At 33.3% G+C, this 14,675-nt stretch overlaps 1 protein-coding gene across 1 annotated transcript; it reads right to left on the minus strand.

Moving 5' to 3' along the window:
• Positions 1-11,971: 11,971 nt before the first annotated feature.
• Positions 11,972-14,416, minus strand: LOC145103887 (transcription factor HHO3-like). Its single transcript, XM_079041159.1, has 5 exons — positions 13,790-14,416; positions 13,173-13,453; positions 12,782-13,091; positions 12,596-12,672; positions 11,972-12,513 (listed from the first exon to the last, which is right to left on the minus strand). Exons 1-5 carry the CDS (start codon positions 13,929-13,931, stop codon positions 12,187-12,189), a joined length of 1,137 nt encoding a protein of 378 aa, XP_078897285.1. The 5' UTR covers positions 13,932-14,416; the 3' UTR covers positions 11,972-12,186.
• Between the last annotated feature and the right edge of the window lie 259 nt (positions 14,417-14,675).

Genomic DNA, 14,675 nt, shown 5'->3' on the forward strand with positions numbered 1-14,675 from the left:
TTCCCTCTTTGGGCAGTCTTGCTTGTAGTGCCCTTCTTCATTACATACATAACACACCCTTTTGTTGAATGTACACTCATTGGCGTAATGCCCATACTTCCCACACTTGAAACATGTCACCTCCTCGCCATATTTTCTAGAGTGTTTCTTCTCGCACTTATTACACCATCTTACTTCACCTTTTCCTCCTTCGAACTTCTTCGAACCAGACTTCAAGAATTTTTTCTTCTCGTTGGACCTTGAGGAGCCATCGAACTTCCTTTTCTCACCAACTTCAGTTCCCTCCAGAGCCCTTTATTTTAACTGCGTCTCAACATTCTTGGCTGCTCTAACGACAGCCTTCAACGTGTTTGCCATTTTGACTGTTGGGCCAAAGTCTGATGGCAATCCGTTAGCAAATTTCTCTATCTTGGCGAGTTCAGTCGGCACCAGGTATGGAAATAACTTCATCTTCTCATTGAATACAGTAGCATAATCATCAATGCTATTTTCTCCCCTTCTTCAAGTTCTGGAACTCATTGTTTAGATCTATCAGATCTATTTTGGGGCAGTACTGCATTTTCAACTGTTCCATGAACGCTTCCCAAGACATCTTCAGAGCTTCTCCTCATGGCATCGTATCTGCTAATAACTTCCACCACCTTAAAACCCCGGTCTTCAGTTGTCTAACCGCAAAGATGGTTTTCTGTGTGTCGCTACAGTTGCAGCTTTCAAATACCATCTCCATTTCAGAGATCCAGTCCATAATCTCTACTGGCTTTGGGCTTCCGGAGAGACTTGGTGGTTTGGCACCCAATAAGTTCTTATACATGTGTCCATCCCTGTCGATTCCCCTCTCTGGGTCATTCCTTCTTGCGACTGGGGGTTCAACTTAACTGACAGTGCAACTGTAATTCCCTTCATCTGACTGTCTGTCATTCAGTTCTGGTTGTTCAACAGGCATCGAAGGTTCATCCCTATTATTCAGCAACAGTTGCCTCATTTCTTCCCTCTGTTCAGCCATCATAGCACGTATCATGGCTCGTACTCTAGCCATCGTGACTGGCTCTGGTGTAGCTTCTACTATCGGCACCTGCTCTATCCCTTGGGGACGAGGCTGTTGATTTTTGTCCCCATTTGCGTTTTCGAGTCCACTTCGGCTTCTCACCATGTTGGTCTATACACCAAGGTAGGCGAATTTAGATCTTTATTTACGATAGATGTTTAAATCCTCCTTATCACTCTGAAACGTTACATGCTAGTTCTAATATCCTAACCGAACGCTTAGAATCCTAAACACGTAAGGTTTCCAGATCTGGTCGGCAACAGACCATAGATCCGAAAAAATAATATCATATACAACAAACATAAAGCATTTAGCACATAAAAGCATTTTAGGCATCTTTCCTAAAATGAGCTAGTGCCCGTGTCTATTCAGGTATACTACCTAGAATAATATAGACACAGTCCTCACGATCATTGCTTAGCATTCTAAGTTCAAGTCTAGAAATTTTCCTAAAATTCCTAGTTCTCTGAAACTAATGCTCTGATACCAACTGTGACATCCCCATTTTTCACGGCCAGAAAAGACCGATTTGTTTATGCTTCATTTATAAAAACAGAGTATACTTTTAAAGAAAAGTGTTACAGAATTTTTGTTCCCAGAAAAACATGATAAAAATTTTATCAAAGCATTTCCGAAGAAATGTATTTTATTTATTTTAAAACTTTGGGATGTCAACGTCAATACAGAAACATAAGCATAAACAGAACTTACATTCATTTACACTAGTGGTCAACATCTCTTTAATATCTCGGTGTAGTGTAACTTTATATCGACACCTGTGATACAAATAAACTGAGTGGGTCAGGTTGGGAAACCTGGTGAGTACATAGGGTTTTCAATCCACAATAATATAGTTATTATGTTTAAACATCAAACAATCAACCCAATTACCCATCCTCATTATCTTCTTTACTCTTAAGGATCTACCCTAAGAATCATCTATCATTCACTTTTTCAATCCTAAGGATTCTCCTAAGGAATAGGCACGAAGTCCATCTTTGCCTATGGTGCAGCTGCCAATGTTATCTATTAGGCGCAGCTGCCAATATTATCATGTAGGCGCAGCTGTCAGGATTATGACGCTATCTATTAGGCGCAGCTGCCGATATTATCCTTTTGCACAGCTGCTGGGATGTTTAGAGTTCATCGTAGTTTGAAAAACATCTACAGGTTGTGGCGCAGCTACCAATATTCATCTATATCATCTTTCATCCCTCATTATTTATCTACCCATGTTCTACCCAACATATTTGTAGATATAAAATACATCTGTAGTTTTAGATCTTAAGAAAATGTTCAGATCTGAAAACAAAATACATCTACAGTCTAGATCTGAAGAAAATATTCAGATCTGAAAACAAAATACATCTACAGTCTAGATCTGAAAACAAAATACATCTACAGTCTAGATCTGAAGAAAAGGTTCAGATCTGAGAAAAAAAATACATATACGGTTTAGATCTGAACACAAAGAAGTTTAAATCTTTCAAACCGAAAAACTCTTTTTTCTCGGAGCCTTCGGGCGCTCCGGGGCTTTTTTCTAGTGCTAGGGAGGTTTCCTAGGATTCGGGGTGGTTTAGAGTGGCTAGAGAGAGAATAGAGAGAGAAAGAAGTTGTAAAAAGTGTGAAAATGAAGGCTAGCCTCGCACCCCTTTTATAGACCGAGAGGCCTTGCAGTACGCCGGGCGTACCTCGAATCTACGCGGGGCGTAGGAGCGAAGGTCGTACAGCACGTTTCACTCTTCAGATGGATCGACGTGGCCATTTCCGGACCGCAGAAATATTAGACCGCGGGGCGTTCGCTTCTCGTACGTAGGGCGTACTCCGAACGCGAGGCGTCCGAAGGTACGCTGGACGTACCCCTCGCATCTAGTTCACATTTTGCCATTCCGACTTAAAAAATTCATAACTTTCACATACGAGCTCCGTTTTCCACGTTATTTATATCCACGCGTAGGTGGGACCGTCCTGTATAACTTTCGTTTAGACTCCGTTGGCTAATTTTGAACCTATTTTTAAAGTTATATTTTTAACAGGTCGGGATAGGAAAAGTCCGTTAAAAATTCTTAACTTCTTCATCCGACGTCCGTTTTTGTATGTCTTTTTACCATTGAACTACTATTAATGAGACCTTCGATTCTCGTTTAGGTTGTGTCGGCTGAAACTGTTCGATCTACTATTCAAACTCCGGGTTGTGTACTGTTAATCCGAAACTTGGAAAAATCATAACTTCCTCATACGAAGTCAGATTTAGACGTTCTTTTTATGCACGCTCTCGGTTTAACGAACACTATGACTTTCATTTAGATTGCTAAGGCTAAATAGCACTTTATCATAAACTCACTTTTTACGTCACGCAATGTCGTGTCGGTTCTGTCGCAAAACTTCGACAGGTCATAACTTCTTCGTTATAACTCAGATTTCGGCGTTCTTTATATCTCCAGAACTCTTGTCACGACCACTACAACTTTCTTCATAGGTATCGGGTTTATCTAACTTTTTATTTTTGACGCTTATTTTTATTATATCTTTACAAACAAGTATATAATCACATAAAATCACATAATTCACATAATATTCAAGTAATTCATCTTTATTACTTTAAAATAAGTTACAATGGTTGACCTTGACTATTACATCATTATACTAATGTGTAGCCCAGAAACACGGGCGTTACATTGAACAACTACACAAATAAGTTGGGATGGCTCTACAACCGCGAATTTGCCGTTTGGCTACCATTGACTGGGACAAACTTAATGTAATTTAGATTTTGGAAAGATTACACCCGTATCTCACAAAGATTTTTAAAGAAGATGGGGTTTCTTTTACATGCAACATATGAAAAAATCTATTATCGATCAAAGAACCGGTTTTCAAAGAGAGGTGTGTTGAGTTTTTCTCAACAATTTCTTTTGAAGCAAACACAATTGACCCTCACTTTGCTACGACTTTGGTTTTTCATCTCGGTGGCCAATATAGAGAATGTAGTTTGGTCGAGTTCGCATGGAGAATGGGTTTATATGAACAACACGAAGCAATGTCTCCTATTTTTGATACATTTTTAGGGCGGCTGCATGTGACTATTCTGCCAGGGTAAATGGGTATGATTTTCGGACAACAATTGCTAATGGAGGATTTCATCCGAGGGTATCTCAAGAGAGCCAAATCCGGTCTCCCATCCATTGCCTCATCCACCACCTCGTGACATTTTCCATCAACCATAAAAAATATGAAGACAAGGTCACAAGACTCAACTTATTTTTTATGTGGAGCATCATAAAATCGGGAGTTTGTTGCAATATCCCTTATTTTCTTGCGTAATATTTGGCGGGTAAAGCAGTCACATTAAGAGTCGGGAGCCCAATAATGGGTGGGCACTTTGTCACTCGCTTGGCAAAATCATATAGTGTGTTCATTCCGAGAGTGATTCGTACTTTAACATGCATCTTACATTGAGTTTTTTTGGAACCAATGAATGTTGTAAATATGGGAACACATTGGGGGATACTGGTCGATGATGAAGCGGTACCATTAGAGCAACCCGAAGAGCAGCCGAGACCACGAGGACGCCGAAATGTTAGAGGACGAGGAGAGCGGGGTCATCCACAAGAACAATTTTAGAATGCACCCGTTGGAGGTGTACCCACCGACCCTTTCCAAAATCGGGTCGGCTACTATTTGGACAACATACAAGGGGCCATACACTATCAAAATCGGGCTATCGGTGGAATTTGTACACATTTTCAAATTGATCGCCAGTCCAACATGCCACCACATTGTCCATACATTCCAACTTGGGAAGAGATTTGGGCGTCGCACAACTTTGGGGTCGGGTCGAATGGAACGCAAGGTGATGGAGACAACGAGTGACTTATTTATCCTTTTTATTTGAGTTTTATTTTTATTTTTTTATTCTTAGTTAATTTTTGGTATGTTTTAATGTGTGCTTTTATTTTTATTTGGTTTTTTTAAAATGATGTAACCAAATGTTGAATGTTTGTTTTCTTTTTGCAACCTAGGAGTTTGTTTTGTTTGCAGAATTGATGTTTTATCGAGAGAAAAAAAAGAGAGAGAAACCGTTAGCGTTAGAGATAAGAACCGAAGACCACACTTTTTAATAAGTGTGGGGTGACAATCGTGTGTGAAGAGAAATTAGAAAATATAAGAGAGAGATACAGAAAAAATATGGGTCTTAAAATTGGTCTTAATCACTTAAGAAGACAATAGAGTTTACACAACATGAAGAATTTAAAGAAGAATTGCAGTCTATTTTGGCCCATTTCTCACGACGTGAGATACATCCCTCACATCGTGAGCTTGATATTCATGATTCAGAGTTTATTTGTTCCAGACTCACGTTGTGACTCTCTATTCTCATGACGTGAGGTTTCAAATATCGTTTTTTTGCTCTTTCTTTCAACCATAAAACGTGGTGTATGCTTTACCACGTTTGGGCTAAAGTACAATTCTTACTTTAAAGATTTTATGGACCATACTTGTTGACGATACAAGTCTTTAGTTTACATTTTATTCGGCAAATTCATGAGTAGCTGCAAAAGTCCAGTTCCAGTAGCATATTCAAGATGTTCAAGCCTTCCCACCAACGATCATAATTTGATCTCCTCACTACTACCTGAGGGGAGCCTATTCATTTTTCTCCATTTTATTGTTTTTTATTGCATTCGTTATTTTTAGCATACAATGAGGGCATTGTATGAAATAAGTGTGAGGTAGGGGTCGAAAAAGGATTTTCAAGCATGAGTTGGAAAAATGCTAGAAAATTTTAAAAAAATTAATAGGCTTGCAAAAATAATAAATCTAGTCATTTTAAAATTTTGATATTATTGCATATGGGCTAGTTAGCTAGTATTATATGAGATGATTCAATGGGAATCCTAAGATTTAGTTGAACAAATATGTTATAATGTATTTGTGGTTTCCCACTCTTAGTGAAATCGTGGGACAAAACACGTAAGTCTGACTCATTCAGTTTCTTTGTATCACAAGTAACATTACGCAAATACATTCCACTGAGAGATTCAAAGAGTATAGGCCATTAGTGCAATGAGTTATTGTAAGACCTATAATGATTACGTTTATGCTTATGTATCTTGTATCAGCTTTGACTTCCCAAAGTTTATAATAACTAATTGAAAACATTTATTCGGAAATACTTTTTATAGGACAAATTCTGCATTCATAAACAAACTTTGTTTTTTTAAATAAGCATAAATAAAACGGTCTTTTATGGCCGAGAAAACTGGAGATGTCACACATAAATTTCAAAGTTTTTCAGGTGGATGTAAAGACCACATTTCTACATGGAGATCTCGAGCAAGAAGTCTTTCTCAAACAACCTCTTGGCTTTGAAAGCAAAGAATTCATTAATCATGTTAATTAGTAGGGTAAAGTTATTTCTGGCTTGAAGCAAGCTCCAAGGGCCTGATACGATACACTAACGTTGTATCTTCTTCAAAATGGATACAAGAGAGAAGTTATTGACAACACCCTGTTCATCAAGGAATCAGGAACTGATTTCATTCTTGCTCATGTATACGTCGATGATATTATATTTGGATCAACAAATGAAGATGATAAGTGGGATGGGGTTGAGTTCATCTTATTTTCTTATGATTTTAAATTAAAATTTGATTAAAGAAAATATAAAAAAAAATTAAAAAAAATCTTTTTATATGGGTGATAGATCAAACACAATAGAAATTGAAACTACATGGACCTTCCATAAGACTGAAAAAAGTTAAGGACTAAACTTGATATTTCTAGAAACATTGACCATTTTGAAGATTTGTCTATATATAATGTATCTATACATAAATTAAAGCAATCTAAAAAGACATATATTAATGGGTGTTTGAGTTTGCTCATTTGAAGTACTTATTGACTTATTTCGGTTTGACATCGGTAAAAATGAGTTTTTAATGTGCGGATAAAAAGATTTCATAAGCAGTTATTGATTTAAATAAAGAATTTTTCATAAGTCAATTCTTACTTACTTGTTAACTTAATTGTTTTATTATTACACATAAAATAAGAGTTTGCCAAATAATAAAAATTTATTATCAACTTATTTCGTTTTGATACCGGATAAATTAATCCAAACATTTTTTTTTGTAAAACTTCGTTATTACACCGGATAAGCTAATAAATATTTTTACAAATAAATATAAATATAAATTGTTTTAATAAGCAATCCCAACTACCTGTGAATGTAACAAGAAACAATTGATGGTGAGAGATAGATTTTATTTTGTTTAATTGAATACCATATTTAGTTATGACTTTGTCTATAATTAATTTGTTGCCAATTCAGCGTGTCACTTTGTGTAGCAAATTAATTGGTATCGTCGATTAACATGATGGGATTTGTTAAAGATCTCTTATATAATTTTGATACGAAAAAATATTTACATTTGAAAAGATAAGTAAACGGTCAATTTCAGGTTTAACTTGTCGGGTCTTGCATTTAGTATTAGTATGACATTATTGTTATCTTAACAAACTTGACGTGAATTATACTTATTTATAGATATACTTTGTATTTCTAAAATTACTGGTCTTGATTTATGCACTAAAAAAAATTGTATATGGGCATGTTTTGTTAAAATAGTTGGTAGCGGATAGGTAGAAGATGGAAACTGATAGCTAATAGTGGAAAACTATAACTTTTTATTGTTATATTAATGTTTGATAAAAATAATTGTAAATTTTTTAAATGTATAAAACTAAATAAAAATATAATTGTTTAGAAAGGATAAATATATAAATATAAGTTTAAGCAACTTTGAAAATTGATTCAGAAACAGTAATTTTTTCTTAAACGCTACAACATTAATAACTTTTAGATTTAAAGCCTTTTTATTTAAATTAAATGGTAAAAACTCATACTTGCAAACAAAGTTTTTTGTTTAAATTGATTTTTTTTATTAAAAAATAAAAACTAACAAATCCAAAAACTTGGTGACAAACACACATTGGTTTTCAAAAACATATTCTAAAATTGATATAAAAAAATCAACAAGAAAAAGAAAATCATAAAGACCATTTATGAGGATAGATAAATATTGGAATTGATAAATTCCGAAAATAATTTCGTTCATATCATGTACTCGACGTGACGTGATTAACATATCTATATCATTAAAATCGATTTTTTTTAATTTTAAAATGACATTAAAAATAAATTGAATTGAAATAGATAATATAAAAGAAGGTGCAAAAGCGCAATTTGATGTTGGTTTGAAGATGCACCCAATTTTAGAGTACAAGCAACTATGTACGAGATACAAGTTGGTGATGAATGATTATATATTATAAATGGAATCTATGATGATAATATTAAAAATTGAGGAATATACTCCACCAATTAGCAATGACGATTTTACCCTACAAACGCCCTCGAATATTCGAATATATACCCACTTAAAAAACATAATATGTCTATTTTATTTTAGTTTATTTTATTTAACATGGTCCCAAATATTATTTTATATTATCTAATTTATTAAGAATATTTTATTCCCTTAAAACAACTAATATTTTTTCTTGCCCAAATAGCAATATTTAATTTGATATATAACAATGTTTAAAATTAGAACTATCTGTTAGTAGCTTCCAAAAAAATTGGATAATTCTAATATAATAAAATATAATTTATATTGCAAACTTTTGAATTGTACCTATGCACATTTACTCAAGCATTGTATAAAATAATTGTACACAATAAACTGTTATTTACTAGTATACATGACGTGTGTTTTGTTAAAATAAAATGTAATAAAAAGGAACTATAAATCATAATTTATTTATTGATCTTTTATAATATTGGTTGATAATAAATAAATAAAATTGTAATTAAACCGTCTAAAAACAAATTAAAAAAGGGTCCTTATAATAAAATACACTATTATATTTTATTGTGATGGAGACAACACTAAATAGATTATCCAATGGAGGTTTGTCTTTATGCATGGAAAATAAATTGATAGTGTAATATATGTGTACCCGTCGCCAAATTTACATCAAGATGCCACGTGTAATAAATTTTTGTACGGAGTTTTGGTATTTGGAATTGACACTATATTTGTTTTGTTTTTTTATTCCTTCAAATTTACGATATAATATGTGAATATTTTGCTTGCCAGGTGTTCAATTATTTTTACCAGATTAATGTTTTGCTTTTAATAGTATTAAACAAGTTAATTCATTTATCACGTTATTAATGAGGTTTGTTACTATATATATAAATTATGCTGTTAAAACTACAATAAGCATTACATAAGGGTACAACACTTCACATATTTTAATATAAATTTTAATATTTCATTATACAAAACTTTTACATAAAGAAAGTTAATTATTGGTTAACTAACATCAAATAATAACAAAAAAAAAGTATCAAGATCAAGTGATCAGCTTAGGTGCAACCAATACTAGTATTCGTGACACGACACACAAGTTTTATCATGTTAAAACTTTTTTTCAACAAAACAGATACATGAGCCTACGGTTTCACTGTGTTTAATCGCATTTGAGAATGAAGATTATCATCTCATATCTTCATATTAATATCACTGATATCTTATGTCGTTAAGTTTAGATTAAAATAACCATCAGCTTCTAACAAAAAAAAGAAAGGAAAAATACAATATTTGTAATAATAATACTCATTGATGTTCAATGTTTATGTGAAATTCTTAGTTTACTATCCAAATAGTCGTTGCGGGTAAATTATATATATATATATATATATATATATATATATATATATATATATATATATATATATATATCCGGTAAGAAGGAAATTTTTGGTAGAAGGTAAGAAGTTTTTTTCTATATATTTTTTTGACGAACAAAATAAATGAATCACTAGATGATTCATTTGTAAGATGATTCACAAGAAAAAATTCTCAAAAAACATCTTTATGATTCAGTTTTAAGTAAATTAAGAAAAAATTCACTTTTATGACAATTTTAGTGAATAACAACAAAATCATTGTATAAATGAATCATCGAGATGTTTTTTTGAGAATTTTTTATTGTGAATCATCTTACAAATGAATCATCTAATGATTCATTTTGTTTGTTCGCGAAAAAAATATGTAGAAAAAAAACTTCTTACCTTCCTACCAAAAATTTCCTCCTTATTTGATCTTGACTCTATATATATATATATATATATATATATATATATATATATATATATATATATGGAAAACAAAAAACCCTAAAAATCATAAAAATGCATAAAAAATACTTAGAGATCACAAAACTTTTTTTTGAATTTTTTTTATAAAAAATCGCAGCTTTTTATTAAAATTCGCTGAAAAAAAAAATACAAAATCAATTTTTTTTTTATAAAAAAAAATTCAAAATTTTTTTCAACGAATTTCTTTAAAAACCTACGATTTTTTCATAAAAAATATCAAAAAAAAAGTTTTGTGATCTCTAGGTATTTTTTTATGTATTTTTATGATTTTTAGGGTTTTTTTGTTTTCCAAATAACCCTTCCCTATATATATATATATATATATATATATATATATATATATATATATATATATATATATATATATATATATATATATATATATAATTCTAGGATCATGTTGCATCATTGTGAGATACATAAACACTTCACCTCTAGAGATAGAGGCTTGATGATAATACGTATGCATGTGTAAAGTCATAGGGGTGTTACACATCGGCTCTACTACTACGTAAGATATATGTATAGTTCAAAAAATGTCTTTTTAAAAGAGCTCATATAAAAAGAGTAGGAACATCAAAATATATCGACACTTATAGATAGAGTTGCGCCTATTGTGTATACGATTTATCATTAAACTCACTCGAGTTGTTTAAAATCTACCATTGTGATCGAGTATTGTAGGTTAATGTTTTTTTTTTTTGTACACGATTTACCATTAAACCATGTCATATTCATCTTCTCCTACCAAAACCATCGACTCCCACCACAAGCGTCCACATCTCACCGACATCATTCACCTCCAGCAATAAATACAACATTCCATCACCACCATTTTCTACTGCCACAATCCATCTCCACCATTCATCACCAAGTAACTTATCTAAAATTAGCTTGAACCTATAGCAAAATCGATTCAAACTTACATTCAAACCTAAAAATCTATCAAAACCTTTAATCAGTTCAAACTAATATTCCGCCAATAAAATTGTATCATTTAACGGAAGTGGTTAATGGTGCACACAATTCAAGAAGAAAAAGGTAGGAGGAGGAAATGGGGTAGGGTGCTTTTCACGAAGCAACAGGAGATGCACGGGCGGAATTTTATTAGGGCGAGGGGGGATGTAGATGGAAAAGAACAATGAAAGGTGTGAGCGGCGGTAGGAAGAATGTGAAAGGTAATAAAGAGCGGGCGGTTGTTTTCATTGGAGAGAAGGGTGAGACTAAGCAATTTGCAATGTTTTATAAAAAAAGTAATAATAATAACATGTAAAGTGGTATTTCTTTTTGTTCTTGGAATTGTGTTGGCTTGAAAAAATATCGAAAAATTTGATGATGAATTGTGTTGGCTTGAAAAAATATCGAAAAATTTGATGATGGCAATAAAAAGATGAAAATGATTAATAGGTATAGAAATAAATTTAAAGATAAATCGTATATGAAAATATAAGCTTAATGATTTTTCTTAAAAACATCAAGGGTGGGTTTAACTGTTTTTGAATCTATTTAACTAAATACGCAATAGCAAAGTCAAAATACTGATTTTGAACAACAAATATTATCAAAGATATATTTAATAGTAAATCCTATAAAAATATTGCTAAATGTGTACATAATTATAGTATTTCTTTACCATATAAAGTCATTTTCACAAAATAATGAAATATTAATAAAAAAAATCTTGTTAAAATACGTTTTAAAATAAATTATAAACTTCAATGAGGTTTTATTATCTATCATATTCACGTGCACCCATTACTTGTAAAATTAGACCAAAATAATCTAACATTTTTCTATACTTTTACAGCATTCAACCGATCAGCAAGACGAAAGAGATCAAACAGGGAAAATGGCCTCCCTACAAAAATACCCTACACAAACTCCGAGTGGCTGTCAGAATGCCGGAATGTCAAAAAACTGGCGAGGCTGTGGTGGTGTGGGTGGAGGAGGAAGTTGACGGTGAATCTTCATGGCTGTGACCACCATCTTTTTCACCGGAATTACTTTTGTTTAGGGACATAGATGCTTCTGGAAGAGACGGCGGATGAGAAGCAATGGGGGCATATACACCTTTGGAGTTGTTGGTTTCGCCGGAAGTTGGTGTTGAGGTGGCGGCCATGGTGGTGTATTCCGGTGGTGTCATCCATATTCCTCCGACCACCACAAATTGAGGTGTTTGTGGGTTGTTATTGTTATGGATTGTAGGTGTTGGCCTTCTTGTATGCAAACGATATTTCTGTAAAATTCATATACAATTTTTTAGAGGATGAATTATTAAAAAAAACAAATGTAAAGAAAATAAAAACAAAAATGCAAACCTGTAAATGGCTTTTAACTTCATCATTTGTGAGCCCATCAACCTTCATTAATTCCCGAATTTGTTTTGGTGTAGCAACTGTATTAAATAATAAAATAAAATAAAATTTCAAATTCAAGATAATTTAATTTATTTTTTTAATTAAAAAATGAATTTGTTTAATAAAATAACACCGACGACGACCTACCATGGGCGCCGCCGAGTTGTTGAAGAGAATGGAGGAAACGCCGATGTAACTCCGGCGACCAACACCTCCTTGCTTTCCTATTAGACTGTCCTTTATCTTCGCTTTTGCTTTCTCCACAACCACCGTTACCGCTGCCTGTCTCCGCCGTGGAACTGGCCGCCGCTGTAGGACCCGTGGCAGGTGCAGGTGATAATTTACCAGTTCCAGCCGCCGGAGCTGCGTCGGAGGTTTTTTCTTTCTTGAATGGATGAAAAGCGCCACAGCCATTTCTCGTAACCTCGACAACCGAAACTCTTTTGGGTGATAACTCCTGAAAATTGTGTAAAAATCCAATCTTTAACCAAAATTAATATTTCCAAAATGAAATTGTTGATAAATTACAAGTAATTACCACTGGATCTGGGGTTTGAATAGAGAGTTGAGCAGATCTAAGCCAATCGGATTTCTTAGAAGGAAATGATGATTTATCTTTGGTGGATATAACCTTGGGTTTATGATTAAATTGTTGTTGTTGTTGTTGATCATCTTCATCATGTGCAGATGAAGTTCTTTTCATGGGAATAAATTCCTCCAAAATTGGACCTTCACTTGATGTCTGCTCAGAACATTCAGATTGGCCATTGAAGTAATCAGTCGTCGTTCCAGACATTTGCTGTTTGCATCCATCAATTGCTGAAACCCAAATCATAAAATTTCAATCAAAAATTGATAAATTTCTATAACAACAAAACCCTAAACTCAAGAAACAAAAACCCATCTAGAAACTGTTGAAGACAAGATGCGAAAAATGGTGAAAATTTGCAAAATTTTCAAAACGTGAAAAAACAAAAACACAAACAATATTTAACATTAACCCATCAAGGATCTGTGCAGAAAAATGTCAAAAAAAACCATCATGAATTTACACAAAAATTTACAGAATAACTACAAATTTCTCTCTCTTTCTCTCTCTCACGAACGTATGAAACTGTGTGTAGTCCATTTCTGGGAAGATCGCCATTAACATACCTTGAGTAACAAGCTCAAGACAAAGAGGAAGCTCGCGTTCGAACACCTGAATCTTTCTGCGTTCCGATTCCAAAGCTTCCATATACTCTCGACATCTCTGCATTTTCTCTCCAAAATCACTCGAATTGTTGTGAAAAACCATTGAGTCGCTCCAAAAGTCACTCGGTTTTGATGAATCAAATCGACCCAAAATCTCTCTATCAAAGGGGCATTAAATGTAAGAGAAAATTTTGTCTGGGGGCATAGAGAGATCCGGTTTGAACGAGAATAAAAGGATCTAAAGAAGAATCAGAAAAGGGAATAAACTTGGCATACAAGATAATATACATATAAATAATTCTAGAGAGAGAAACAGTCTCTTTCCTTTTTCATTTTCATTTTTATTTTGTAAAATTTGGAGAAATCGAAGGTGTGTTGAAGAAGGTGTCGAAGTCGGGTCGTCGCGTACGAAAAGAATCTTTGATAATGGTTTTGTAGGGAAAGTCTATTCCAGATCAAGAATCTCTAAAAATCCATCAAAACTGCATAACAAACTTGTACATTGTGCATAGATGATTGTACGATAAGCTTTTTTGGACATGGAAAAGGTAGATATTTTGGGATGATAGAGAGAGAAAGTGAGGAGAGAGAAAGGGAAAGGAAGAAAGTTTGTTTGGGGGAGTGGTTTGAATATTCGAGAGTGATTCCTATCTGTGGGTTGGCAGTGACGTCACACATGGGTTGCAGATAAGATCAAATGCACATTCTCTATTCTCACCACATTACTTCCATTTCTTCTACTTTGGGCAATGTTTCCGAGTTTTAATACTAAATAGATATTCTAAGAAAGTTATAATTTTTAAATTATTTATACCTATTAGATAAAAAGTTATCTAGACTTTATTAT

The sequence above is a fragment of the Lactuca virosa genome, chromosome 4, assembly GCF_052849685.1.
Source record: "Lactuca virosa cultivar CGN04683 chromosome 4, Lactuca_virosa_CGN04683_v6, whole genome shotgun sequence".
Taxonomy (NCBI): Eukaryota; Viridiplantae; Streptophyta; class Magnoliopsida; order Asterales; family Asteraceae; genus Lactuca; species Lactuca virosa.